Consider the following 15,121-nt stretch of genomic DNA (forward strand, 5'->3'; position numbering starts at 1 on the left):
GAGGGAGGAAGGAACAGTTTCCACCCAAACACTTTTTCCATTACTACCTTTCTTGTTCTAATTTAACTTAACCTATCATTAAGCTTGATAAGCACATATACTTTAAATTCTTCTTTTTCTTGTTATGTTCTCCTGTCCTTTTTTTATTTTCCTCCTATTAAATTTTAGAATATAAGCTCTCTAGCTTATTACGAAATAAGCAAAGCTGGCTGGGGAACTCTGGGAGTTGAAGTCCACAGGTCTTAAAGTTGCCAAGGTTGGAGACCACTGCTCTATAAGATACCATACATAAAGACACCATACTTGTAAACAATGTTTTATTAATTTAACTTTAGAAAATATAGTACATCTACATCTGTATTTGAACTTGAAATTTTCCTAAACTATTGGCTGACTTCATTGGACTGCAAATGGCAGTAATTCTATGGATTCAGTGATTTAAAATAGCTTTGTCCCTTTGATTCATGCATATAACAAAAATATAACACATTTAAGAAGCAAACAAACATTCTGTTTTACTTCTCACATGATACATGTGGGAAGACATGAGAGGTGTAGATTTTTGTATTTGAATTAATTTTATAATTACCAGTTCAAACTTCTGGTATCCCATTTTTACCAGACATAAGTATAATTAACTATAACGATAGATAGATAGATAGATAGATAGATAGATAGATAGATAGATAGATAGATAGATAGATAGACAGACAGACAGACAGACAGACAGACAGACAGACAGACAGACAGACATAGTCTGAAATATAAGTAAATATAAGGTTAGGTATAAATAATTTAATCTTTTGCTTTATTGCATTTTGTTTTTTACTTGTTAGATTATACTTCAATATTTCTTTTAGGACCTCAAAGGGCATTACATAGGATCCCATTTAATCACCACAGCAACCCATTTTTGAAGGGTGGGCTGGATTGAGAGAAAATGTCTTACCCAAAGTCACTTGGTAAGTGTGCATGGCCAAATATAAACTTGAGCTAGGGTTTCCCTGGTCCTAGCCCAACAATTTAACCACCACATCGTGCTGGTTCTCTAAATAATATGCTACAGTGGCTTGAATGTAAAATCAAATACAGTTCCCCTTTAAATTATCATGATTCTATACAGAAGTGGAATTACCAGAATAAGATAACGAAACCTTCCTATAAGATCCCCAGTGTTGCTTTGTTGGACATTTTCATATGCCACTAGTCACTCCTGATAAAACTAGGTCTCTTGTGATTTCCATTTAGCAACTCAGTAGCTTTCTACTCTCTAGCTTTCGATGGACAATCTGCTTTAACAAGGAATATAGGTTTGCTGTAAAACAGTGAACCTAAAAACAAAAAGAACCTGTTTGAATAATTGTATAAAGATGCACAGAAGGTTCTGGAGATAAGAAAAGAATACTGACACACATATGTATCAGATTGGAGGCTATTGGGACTGGAGGATAAAACATATGAAGAACAGTTGCAGGAATTGGGTATGTCTAGTTTAATTAAAAAAAGGAGGGGTGACATGATAGCAATGTTCCAATATTTAAGGGACTGACACAGGGAAGAGGGAGATAATCTATTCTCCAAACCACCTGAAGGCAGGACAAGAAGCAATGGATGGAAACTAATCAAGAAGCGAACCAACCTAGAACTAAGGAGAAATACTGGAGGTTTTTAAGAAGAGACTGGACAACCATTTGTTTAAATGGTACAAAGTTTCCTGCTTGAGCAGGGGGTTGGATTAGAAGACGTCAAAGGTCTCTTCCAATTCTGTTATTCTGTTAAATGTGGCAGTAGCCAATCATCTAAAGTTTTACAAAAGATGGGCTTTGGTGCAGTTATCTTTATCTATAAAGACTGGATTACCTGTGATCTTTTATTGAGTTATCTTTTCAAAGTTCAGGCTCTGTGAAACTCAGAGCTGAAGAAGCTTCTTGGATAAGAAGCAAAACATCTTCAAAGAAAAACAATGTTCAGTTGCCTCCTGAAAAAGCACCTTTTGGACAACCATGGCCCGAATGACTGAGAAACTCCTTAGACATTTAACTATGCACTTTGGGATGAACACCATTCCAATGGTGCAAGGGTGTAGGATTTTACCCTTCAAAATTGCAGACTACAGGAACCATTTCTGCTTCAGTTTGAAATGCAGAAAACACAGACTCATCCCGAACAACCTGCACCTGTCTTCAAAGTTAAAGGGCAGAAAACATCCTGCAGCAAAAAAGCTCCACATACATTTGCACTTGAGGACACAGATTCCCTCCAAGTGGCTTCAACGACTCACTAAAAATGCAAATGACTAGCTGTCTGCAAGGAATGCAAATCCTTCCATTCCCCACTATCCTGTCAGAGCTGAAGAAGCTTCTTGAATGAGAAGTGAAACGTCTTCCAAAAAAAAAAAAAAAAACAAGAAAGTTCAGTATGTCCTTCAAACAGAGTTTGTTGTTGTGGCCCAGCAGGAGCCGTTGGAGCTGCCACCACACTTTGAGGGGCCCTATGAGTCGGCTCTGGAGGATGTGGAGGACCCTGGACAGGGTTCCGACTCTGAGGAGGGCGCAGAGAAGCTGGTTAACCACCAGGAGGCACCTGAGCCTTGGACCAGTGGGGAGGAGACAAGGGAGAGTGATCCGCATGCCAGCAGTGAGTTGTTCCTGGATGCCCGGCACCGAAGAGCTAATAGGCGTCAGGAACATTTGCGCAGTTACAGGAGGTAATTGCACTCAGCTGGTGGTCAATAGGCTCCTCTCCAGACTATAAAAAGGCTCCTTGTGCACACGCCCCTCTTGCAGAAGTCAACGCAGGAACTAATGTTGGAGAACATTATTGTGAGCTTGGCAGGTTGGATTGCTGCCTCGGCTTATCTGTGCTGGATTGCTGCCCAAGCTTGTCTGTGCCGGTTTGCTGCCAAGGACCTGTCTGTTAATTAAATGCCATAACTTATCTTTGGCTCGGAGTGTGTTGGTGTGGGACGACGGGGGTCAGAACAGTTTGTCATCAAAATGTATTCATGAAAACATATCTTGATAATGAGAATTTAAAGATAGGGGGGAAAAAGAACTTGAATCACTAGAACAAAAACAAAATGGGCAAGGAAAGGAATTATTGTCATGCGAAGGATGTTGGAAAATCTGGGATCAAAATGTAGCAGTGCTTTTTGAAAGACACAGCAGGGCTTAGGAGTGTTGCAGCTTTCATTAGAGCAGAAATTTGAAAAACAGACATGTTATATAGTATTTACTACCCAGTATAGTATAGTATTTACTGCCCAGAAACCCCAGGCCGAGAAGTGGTTTGAATCATAGGACAGTCTAAACTGAGCCCTTTTAAAATATAATTTTATTAAATTTCAAAAACATGAATGAAAAAACAAAGGGAAAGAATTAAAAGAAAAAATTCAGAAACAAAGCAAGATAAAAGTGCAAAAAGGAAAAGGATAGAAAAAGTAAGAAAAAGAATGCCTTCCAGCTTTCTTTGGTATAGATAAAAATTCATCCAACCTATCCTACTCTACATATCATTTTTATAATCAAATCCTAAAATAAAATAAAAAATTCTCTGTTTTTCGCAAAAAGTCTGTAAATGGCTTACAAGTAAAAATAAAATTAGTAAGTCTTTTCTTGAATAAAAACTGTAAGTTTTGCCATCATTAATCATTATGGGATTATAATTTACATAAATTTCTTCAACATATTCTCACATTAATCCAATTATATATTGTATCCAATTCTTTTGCCCATCTAATAATAGTATTTAATAAAAAAGTATACATCTTTGCAATAATATCATTATTTGTACATAATTCCACATCAAATTCAATCCTAACATTTTCAAAGTCAGTTCTTTTTGTCAAAGTTAAATCTTCCATCAGATAGAATATTCTGTCTCTTTCTGTCTCTCTGTCTCTCTTTCCAATTCCAGGTCACCTCTTGTTTTTAATAGTAAGGTCTTCTTTAGAGAAAGACAGTATATCAGTCTAAGTTAACCATTTTTATTTAACTGTCATTTCTCTTCTGAAAAAGATCTCTTGGAGTGACAACCATAAAGGTATTTTAGGAGAGTCTTGCTTTATATGTATTCCAAGTTCTCAATATGACATCCCTAATAAAATATTTTTTTGAAATCTACATTAACCTTAAATTTGTCATACCACAAATAGACATGTGGTATGACAAAATCATGTCCTTCCAAATCCAGTAATCTTCTATTTCTCAAAGTCATCCATTCTTTCATCCACACAAAACAAGCTGCAAAATACAATTTCATATCTGGTAATACTTTCTCTCTTGTAATTTTCTGTTTTTTGCCTTGCCAAACAAATTTGAAAATATCTTTTTGCCATTTCTTAAATGCTACATCAGTTGTCAATATAGAAATTGTCTCAAATAGAAGTAACATTCTAGGTAACATATTAATCTTAATATCACAGATGTATGATACTGGAGCAAAATTTAGAGAAAAGAATCTTGGCACTACTCATGTTTAGAATTGTAACCCACCCTTTCTTTTCCTCTATTTCTCATACACAAACATATTTTTTATTAATTTTAAGAACAATAAGTACTATAATAAACTAAATTAGAACAGAAAAAAGAAGAAAAAGCTGAAAAAGCTGAAAAAGTTAAAAGTGCAACAAGAAAATGAAATAAAAGAAAATGAAGGAGAGGGAAGAGCAAAATAGAAGATGTAAAGACATAAAGAAGTAGTTTCCAATATTCTTTATAGCAGTTATAATAGCATTTTAACTGCTCTCTCTAAAGTTACATCATGATTCCTTTATATACTCATCTTGTACAATCATCAAAATCATAAATCATTGGGATTGATTTCAATGTGCAATGAAAAACTTGATACAGCCCTTGAATCCAGTCTTAATGTAAATTTGTTTTAATTTACAACATATGAGAACAATATATTAAGGATTCTATTCCATTAATATATTTAGTAGGTCCAGAATGTGTTTAAGAATATGTAAAACAGTTTTCTCTGTCTCAGCAAAAGGTTGGTTGCTTTTGCAATAGCTGCAAGTAAGAAAGACGTTTATAACTGTGTTAAAATGTTTTTAAAAATTGTGGTATTTTCTAGTTTAATCTTTAAGATGCCTTGAATTTGCTACAGCCTTAGGAAAGTTATAAATTCCTAAAGAAATAAGTACTTTCCCACAATATAAAAAATATGTTATTACACTTACACCTTATATTACAAACGTTATTTCTTGCATGAAGGTATAAATGTTGCTTTCTTCATTTCAACACAGTTTCTTCTAAAAGGACAAATTAGATCCATTAGGCCTTGCAGAATTGTTGCTGCAATGTATATTTTGCTGTAGGTAGAAAAGCTAATGAATTCATTTTTAGTAGCATCAACTTCTATTTCAGAGTTCTTTCTGTTCTCATGATTTGTCTATCTTAACTTAAGAATGTAAGAACAGATATATGCTTTCTTTCTAAAATCTATATTGTCTAAAAGATCATTTACAGTAGGTTTAAACACATGTATTTTTATATTTTGAGAAACAGTCTCTATTCTTTATCCATTTGTTTTTGTAGTATTATGACATTTTATAAGATTGTACCATGCTGAAAGCCTACCATGTGATCATCTATTTTTAAATGCTCATTTATCCTACCCAACATTAAAAATATCTAGCAATAATTCACAAGACACGTGAAATGTAAACTTTTGAGCCTGATAAAATCTGATGTGTCTAGAATTCACATGCTACAGATCTGAAGTCTTAAAAAAACAGATCAGCATCAAAAAAGGAATCAAAGTTAAATCCATATTTAAAAATGCTTGGCCTATCTCTTTCTTCAAGGCATCTATGCATGTATAATAAAGTTAAGTCCTATTAAACAAAGTGAGACTTTTGAGTAAAGATGACATGGTTCAAATGTAATTTATTGAGGTGGATTATGGATCTTAGCATACAATTAATAACAAAATATATGCCTTATATATATATTAGAATCATTATAAACTCTTCAGTGAAGTCCTATTTTATTTAAACTAAGTTTTATTCTTTTAAAACAGATAACATATAATAATAATTTCCATTTGCATTACAGATTTTTTCCTACTAATTAATTTGAGAATGTGTGACTCAAACTAAAAGCTAAACTGTTTATAAAATATTATTAATCTACCCAGTTTCCTGTTTCTATAATATAATATCTGATGAATGCTGTTTTATATTATGAGGTACCTCTCTTTGAAACTTCCTTTCCCCTGAAATTGGTTTGGCCCCAATTTGATATTCGGAAAGGTTCTCAGAACCCATGGGAGCAGAGACCTGGCTAGATGGCTCCACGGTTAAAGACATTTTTCATCCTCCCTTCACTTTGATTGTGTTTTGGATATTTAGGTTATTTGTTATTACAGTTTTTTATATCTGAATTTGCTCTTTTTATATTATTTTATCTTTAATATTTATAAAACTGTTTATCTGGGCTTTGCATCACCCAGGGTTGCTTTTAGTGAAATGGATAGCTATACAAATTTGATCAATAAATTTAAAAAAAATGTTAAAAGTTCATCAGATCAGTTACTCTGATCCCATTCTATATTATTGGACGTTGTAATGATAAGAAACATGGAACTTTATAATGTTTTGTCATGAAGTAAGTTGCAGTTACTTCATAACTGCATAGTTCCTCAGCAATCAGTTGCTGAGGAACTAGGTCCATGGTTGCTTTTTTCAAGAGTAATACAGTGGTAGGATTCAAATAATTTAACAACCGGTTCTCTACCCTAAAGACCAGCTGGGTAGGTGTGGCTCGGTGGTCATGTGACCGTATGGATGTGGCCAACTCAATATCACTCATATCGATGGGCGCTTCGCTTTAGCTGTTACAATGTATTAAGGGTTAACCGGAGAGACAGTTTCTGTAAGCAGGTCAATAAAGATCAGGCTAGAAACACCACCAGAATGTTTTCTTCCTGACCTCCTGACAGGATTAGCCCTGTAAAGTGGGGAAAAAAAGAGATTTCTTCCAACAACTGGTTCTCTGAACTGCTTAGAAAGTTACCAACCAGTTGTCCCGAATAGGTGTGAACTGGCTGAATCCCACCACTGGAGTAGTAATATGCTTGCTGTGTACTGTAAGTAAATATAAAGATATAGTATAATCAATGGGGTAAAGATGTGAGATATGAATACTTAAATATCCAATGTTCAATTAAAATGTAAAATCCAAGCAATTAAACAAATTTACCTAAGCAGTATAAAATCTGCCACTCTAATATTACAGAGATGATCAGCATTTACAGAATGTTGGAACAGAAACTTCAAGATGTTATACTGTTAGGACCACCATACCTAGGCTAAAAAAAATCCTGATGATCACTAGAGATTGCAAAGATATCTTTGGTGCCATCTAAAGGTTATTTGGATTTTTGCAACCCAAATCTAGTGGCCCAGCTGTAAAATCAAAATTAACTATTGTTGCTATAATGTCATTTATAGATAGACTAATGGTTCTCAAGCTGTGGTCCGTGGACTTCTGGAGGGGGAGGCACAATATCATTACAGGGTCCACGAAGGCTTGAAGAAATGTTATGATTTAAATCTTGAGTTAAATCTTGGGGGTTCGTGACCATGGTCCATGGCCACAAAAGATATTTAAAGGGGCAGATTCGACAGGAAGTTCTCCAGCTGGACAGACGTGGGAGATATGGCTCCTAAGAGTCTCACATGAACTCTGTCTGACAAACCATCTCCCAAGATTCTTTTGAATCAGAACCCCAACTGGAGGTGGGGGCAAAGAAGAGCAGTGTCTCATCAGACCCTGAGAGAAGCAGATGCAGATTTTGTCAAAATAAGTTTGGGACAGGCGGAGACCGGGAGAGATAAAAGACCTCATAAAAGAATTTAACTAACCCACAACTATAAATTAAACCTGGAAAAGGCAAATAAATTTTGAGAACATAATTAACACTGATGGTCAGATCAGGATTTTTTTTTTCCTAAAAGAAAAAGGAGAAGGGAAGGTGGAAGGTTGTAACACCAGCCCCTCCCCCCACCCGGAGGTTCTTTGTCTACATTTTCAAACAGAAGAACAGAAAGCAGAGCAGTTAAAAACCCACATAATTATAACGTTAAACAGAAACCAATATTTTTACTTTTTTTAAAAAATTCCTTCCAGCTAAAATAATCAAGAAAAAATCACGTTTTTCTTCTGAACTCACTCAATATAAACCCTAATCTGGTCTCGGATATCAAACAGAAACCAAATATTTTGATCTCTTTTTCTCTGATAATGGATAATCTAACTTTGACTGTGTGGGAAGTTTTAATTAACCAACTATCATAAGTCAGAAGTTGCAAGACCAGGAGGCAAAAGAGACATATACCTGAATATAGCTCTTTATAAATTTGTTCTAATTGATATGTTTTAAGCAGCTGTTGCTGATTGGAGACAGAAGGTGACAGGGTGAAGAATTATTACAGAGATAAGTACTGGAAAATGCAAGGTTTTTTTATTATTTTTTTTCTTCCCTCCTTCGACTTTTTATTTTGCTGCAAAAGGTTAAGATGGCCCCGGCTTCACCTCTGGTCCCACAGTAGCTAAAACTTAAGGTGGACCAGAGCCTCAAAATAAGATTTTGTATAACTAACTGCAATCTTGGAACTGGATATTAAGGAAGAACAAAAGACCAAGATGGCTCCTATCGTTCTCCCCTACAGCAGTGGAAGTGGACAAACTTAAGGTGGACCAGAACTCTGAAATAACTGTATAGCTAATTCTATCTTTGGAACTGGACATCATGGAAAGCTGGGAATTTGAAGAACTATGTAAAATTATAAAAAAAAATAAGCATAAATCATTAAAATCAAGCCTTAATAGAATTCTGAACCCTGAGAAGCAGATATCTAAAGAATAATTCAAAGAAGAAGGGGGGCAAAATAATGAAGGAAATGGAGGGAAACAAAAGGCAGACAAAAGAGGTTGAGGCTGTTAGTGGCATAAGGGAAATTGAAGGGGGAGGTTTTGTCCCAACAAAGAGAAATAAAAAACATCCTTTTGGTGGTGACCTGGAGAAAGTTGGGGAGAGTGGATCTGCTGAAGCAAAGAAAAGGGAGAGGGCAGGAACAGAGAAGTGGGACAAAAAACTTACTAGGATTTTTTTTTATGTGGGAGAATATAAAACTAAGATAAGGGTTTTATTTCTAAATATGACAATAAAATGGAGTTGCTAATTGATTGAATGTAATAATGGAAAGATAATTAAGCAAAGGTTGAAATATATGGAATATGGATAAATATATTGATATTGATGTGAGGAGGTTGTGAAAAACATGACAATAAAATGGAGTTGCTAACTGGTTGAATATAACAATGGAAAGACAACTAAACGAAGGCCAAAATATATGGAATGTGGATAAACATGAAACTGACATGGGGAGGCTGTAAAACAGAGGTTTGCCATTCACTTTTATACATGATAATTAAACTGAGTGGCAAATTGACTGGAAACGACAACAGAAGGGCAACTAAGCATGGGTTAAAATATATGAAACATGGATATAAATAGAACTTTTAAGATGATGAAATAAAGCAAGATATTTACCATTTTTTATTCTATACAATAGATTAAGAGAATTGAAATGAATATTGAACAGTGAGGTTTGCTACTTATAGACAACTAAAGGTAATCTAATCCAAGACATGGAAAAATTGGAGAGGGAATATGAAATACACTTATACTGGGAAACTACTGAGACTTAAAGGCAGAATCACAAATTGGAGTGCGTAAGGATGCATAATTATATAAATATAATGATGAGAATAGCTGGGAATTTTAACTAGGTCTACATCTTGACCAAAATTAGGCTGGGGTGGGTGGGTGTTAAAAGTACAATGATTTTATATAGATACTTTTTTGTTCTATTTTTTTTAAAAACGAGAATATGTTTAAAATTAAATATGTATATTGAAAAAGAACTATAAATACCATTAACATAAAATGGAGCTTGCTCAGAATCTGAAATACACCAAGCAAATGAGATGATGAGTGGGAAGAAAAGGAGAGAGGTAAGGGGAGGAGAGAGGGGTAGGAGAGAGGATAGGAGGGGGAAAGAGGAGGATAAAAATGAGGAATAGAAAGGGGAGAGAGGAGTAAGAGAGAGGAAGGGGAAGTAGAGAAGGGAAGGAGGACAGAAAGAAGAAAGGAGGTAGGAGGGGGATGAGAGAGAGGGAAGAAAGTGAATGAACAAATATAGTGTATGGAGAGCAGAAGAGCCAATAACTGTTTTTTTTTTTTTTTCTTATGGGGAGTTGATGGTAAGATGAATTGATGTAAACATTTAATAATACAATACGATGTTGGCTATGTAATAGTATACATTTGATTATATGTTATGAAAATGAAAAATAAAAAACTTTACAAAAAAGATATTTAAAGGGGTTTCGTGATGAAGAAAATATTGAGTACTGGGATATATCTTACATATTATTTTTAAATAGGAAAAAAGTTACAAAAACACAAAATATTTTATTTTCATACATACGCCAACATATTATTCTAATTTGTAAATTTTAAACAAGAGATAAGTTATAAATATAATATGGACCATACATTTTACCTTCTAATGATAATTACCAGGATGGAACAGGCTGTGGCACAAGAAGGCCACATCATCAGGCTTTGCTGTCAGGGTTCCAAGTAATAGACGCATAGCAAGCAAAATTCTGAGGCAGATGGATTCCTCAAAGAAAAGCTTTATTGGATATATCATATTGGCACAGATCTGGTGAAAACTGACTCTGACGGTTCCCATGGTTTTCACCTAATTAAAAGTAAAAGTTTTCCCTTAACCCCAAACAATCAGTCACGTGGTCCAATCAAGAAACTGTCTGGTTGCCTGGTGACCTGACTGCTCCTTCCTCGGGCCAGGTGTGAGAATAGCCTTGGTTCCTAAGAGAAATTTTTTTATTTTGACTACAAAACCCCAGCTATCTCTAATCCCCCCCTCCCTATCGCTCAGCTCCAGTGTGGCAACACTGAAGCTCCAAGATGGCTTTGGTCAGGTCAACTTCAGGATTAACAGGCTGCCCCTCAGTCGAAGAGGACTTCCTGAAAGACAAAAGCATACAGGAAGAAGTTAGTAAAGGCTCATATCAAGTCTCCCCCTGCCTCCCCCCAGAGGTCCCTTAAGTTTCTGGGGGAACTCATCATGAAAATGTTTGACCAACCTATCTGCCGTCACATCCCAGCTCTTGACCCATGTGGCCTCAGATAGGAGGTACCCCTTCCACTGCTCAAACTACTGCAACCTACCCCTATGCAATTTTGAATTGAGAATCTTCTTTATCATAGAAAGTGTCTCCACCTGCACCACTATTGATTTTGGGGCTGCCCGATCTACCATTCTGATTCAGAGAGCCTACTGCCGGCTTTAACAAACTGCTGTGAAAGACCAGATGCACTTTCCCTAGCAGGCAAGGGAAGATAAGCTGTATGTAACAGGGTTAACTACGTTCACTAAAGGGAAATGCCTTGGACTCTGATTTAATTTTGGATGTTATCTGGAACCCTGAAACATTGGTCCATTGCATGGGAGTTTTAATTTCAGGTATTTTGTCAAGAGGTAAACTTTGCTTCCAACCCGGAACGGCTCTTGGGGGCTGTGGCACTTGTCAGCTTTAGCTTTATAGGTTTTTGCCACTTCTTGCAAAGCCCACTTGGTAGTTTCTCATCCCTCCTTCAGGAACTCCATCCATTCATTTAGTGACATAGATGAGGGGGGCTCACTGGGTAGCTTGGGCATGGGAATGAATTCCATGCCACTGGTGACTTGGAATAATTCTGCTGCGAATGCCATGCTACCTGCTTTATAAACAGCCTGTTCAGCTTTTTTTACTGACGGGAGTCCTGGACAAGCAGTGAAATGGGCTTGTATTGAGAATAAATCTATCATGGTCCAAATGACTATATTTTCCCCACTTTCAGGGAGCTTTACAATGAAGTCCATGGCAATCTTCTCCCAGAGCCTGGAAGGGTCTACCACCTCCTTAAGTAGCAGGTAGTAAGCCCAATCAGGTGGGAGCTGCCTTGCTGGTGGCAGCTGAAGTTGTCTCGTGGGTTAGCTGGTCTCCAATGTCTAGGCAGGCTGTGCTGCAGTCCAGGGCTTGGCTGAGTCAAGGTGGTAACGGTGGGCTGGCCACACAGATTGTGGTGGCAGTTGACTGGTGCCAACTGGGGAGACTCAGTCATGGGCTGTGCAGTGCCAATGGGGATTGTGGAGGAGTCACAACCAAATTAGATCGGTTCCCTCAAGGGAGGAAATGTCAAAGACGGCAGGTTCAAGACCACTCTCACTTGTTTGGTTTGATTCAAGTGCCGGACGCTGCTGAGGCTTAGCTGGCTGAGTCTCTCCGGCAGCAATTCCAGTGTTTGCCAGCGGGCCTCTGTCTGGTACTTCCAATCTTGGGATTCACTGAGGTTGAGAGGGCCCATCAACCTCCACTCAAGGATCGTCGTTCTTGCCTCCTTTGTTGAGGTGATTTGGCACTCTTCTACTGATGACTGGAGCGTAGCCTGGCAGCCAATGACTTCCTCTGCCTGGTAGAGTTCCTTAGTGACCGGCTATTCGGTATGGACGTTAAGCCAGGTACCCACCTGGTGCACAACCTCTGCCACAGCTTCCACCCACTGAAACTCCAAGGGAGTTGGCATGCTTTCTACGGCTCCTCAACAGGCACCCAACTCTCCGATTTTCTCTTCCATCTTCCCTGAGTCTTCCTGCTGCCTGGGTAGACCAGGTAAGCAGCCGAATGTTCTTGGGGCTCAGGACTCCAGATAAGGGCTCTGGTTTGAGGTTGGGATTTAGGTGAGTTGGTTTAATGTCAAGGTTCCAAATAATAGACCCATAGCAAGCAAAACTCCGAGAAAGATGGATTCCTCAAAGGATAGCTTTATTGGATATATCATATTGACACGGATCTGATGAAAACTGACTCTGAAGGTTCCCACGGTTTCCTAATTAAAAGTAAAAGTTTTCCCTCAACCCCAAGCAATCAGTCATATGGTCCAATCAAGATGCTGTTTGATTTCCTGGTGACCTCACTCCTCCTTCCTCAGGCCAGGTGTAAGAATGTTCTTGGTTCCCAAGAGAAAGTATTTTATTTTGGCTACAAAATCCCAGCTATCTCTAATCCCCCCCCCCTATCTCTCAGCTCCTGTGTGGCAACACTGAAGCTCCAAGATGGCTTTGGTCAAGTCAGCTTCAGGGTTGATATTTGGTTATTTTCAATTAGACATCTGAGTGAGTAAATAGCCTCAGTATGTATCAGGCTACACATCTATGGCACTTCTAGCCTTCAAAATAAAGAGAATAAAAGTTATGATATATCTGTGGACAAAAGTTATTGTATCATAAAATTATATGGAACAAATTGCTTGCACTTATGGCAAAATGTTTATTAAATATTCTATTCAGGTGTTAAGAAAGAAAACAATATATCTCCAATCTTTCTCCTGTAGGTGCCTGTGTCAGTGGCCATGATGACTCCTCAAGTGATCACTCCTCAGCAAATGCAACAGATTCTTCAACAACAAGTTTTGTCTCCTCAGCAGCTTCAAGCACTTCTTCAACAGCAGCAAGCAGTTATGTTGCAGCAGGTAATGTTGGATAACTCTTTTGATAATTAGCAGAGTTCCAGCTTATTATATAGTCAACCCTATTTGCTAGTGAGAGGTCATGTGTTTGCTCTTGTAAAAAGGAATAATATAAGTCTATGATAAATTCTCTAGCCTAAAATTTTTCAAGGACCTAGGGAATCAGTTTTTCAACTTTGAATACAACTTTAACATCTCATTTAGGAACAACAATGGCAGGTGGAGTGTGGTAGAAATTTTAACTTTTTATCCCATCTTTATTATTGTTTATAAATATCTCAAGGTGATAAACGTACCTAATACATCTTCCTCCTCCTATTATTCCCACAACAACCCTGAAATAAACCAATGTTTAAATGTTCAGGAACTTAGGTACTTTTTGAGAGATCAGTTGAACAAATAATGTAAATAGACTTTAAGATCACAGTTCCTTTAAAATTATATGATGTTAGTGATTACTTTAGATAACTGGAAGGGGTCTAGGAAATTGGAACGTAACTTTTTTTTAATCAAATGGAAATAGAAGTTGGAATGAGAGGAGTAAATCTGAAATGAAAAGAAAGAATCCCTGATATTTTTGATTGAAAACCAAAGAACAATATTGTTATATATCATTACAGCGTCTATTAGCATTTTTAACTTAAGAGGAATATAATTAATTATCATGATGAAAATAATATATTTTCAGAATATTTAACAAGATATGTGGTTTCATAGACATTACAGTGAAATAACATTTTGCTATTCATCTGGCATGCTGGTAATCCTGCATAGGCAGATTATTGAACTCTCCACTTTTATTTTATGTGGAAGTTGATATTCTGTTTAGAGAGGGCAGGCAGGCAGGCAGGCAGGCAGGCAGGCAGGCAGGCAGGCAGGCAGGAAGGAAGGAAGGAAGGAAGGAAGGAAGGAAGGAAGGAAGGAAGGAAGGAAGGAAGGCAGGCCTAATTTGCCTTTTCTGCCTGTGCTCTAGAATACGGATCGGCGTATGCTCTTTGTTAAGGATACTTCGAAATCTGCACTGGGATATTTCAGAATTGACTTCGAGGGGAGAGAAGTCTATATAGATTTGCATCTTCAGATTCTAAATTTGTTTTATAGTATAGCTCAGTGACTACTTTGCCGCATGCCAATCTAGAAGAGTTTAGGAGATGCATAATATGTGAAACTTTACCTTTATTTATTAAAGTTAAAATGATTTATTCAGCAACAACTTCAAGAGTTTTACAAGAAACAGCAAGAGCAGTTACATCTTCAGCTTTTGCAGCAGCAGCAACAACAACAACAGCAGCAGCAGCAGCAACAACAACAACAGCAGCAGCAGCAGCAACAACAGCAACAGCAGCAACAGCAGCAGCAGCAGCAGCAGCACCCAGGAAAACAAGCAAAAGAGGTAGAACCTAAATAACTAATCAATACATTATTTTTGCAAGTAGGGCAGCTGGGAAGGAAAAGAATAAGTCATTCTGATTATGTTGATTTTTGTTTGGTGTTTGTTTTTTCAAAG

General features: G+C 37.0%; 1 protein-coding gene across 1 annotated transcript in view; it reads left to right on the forward strand.

Annotated features, from left to right (window-relative positions):
• Positions 1-15,121, forward strand: part of FOXP2 (forkhead box P2) — a 254,422-nt gene that overhangs the window by 151,211 nt on the left and 88,090 nt on the right. The window contains exons 4-5 of the mRNA XM_087723631.1: positions 13,480-13,617; positions 14,822-15,007. Coding sequence (XP_087579757.1) covers positions 13,480-13,617; positions 14,822-15,007 — 324 coding nt within the window. The remainder of the gene's footprint in view (positions 1-13,479; positions 13,618-14,821; positions 15,008-15,121) is intronic.

Source organism: Thamnophis sirtalis, unplaced genomic scaffold (assembly GCF_051295495.1).
Source record: "Thamnophis sirtalis isolate CommonGarterSnake01/CBP01778 unplaced genomic scaffold, rThaSir2_p1.2 scaffold_9, whole genome shotgun sequence".
Lineage (NCBI taxonomy): Eukaryota > Metazoa > Chordata > Lepidosauria > Squamata > Natricidae > Thamnophis > Thamnophis sirtalis.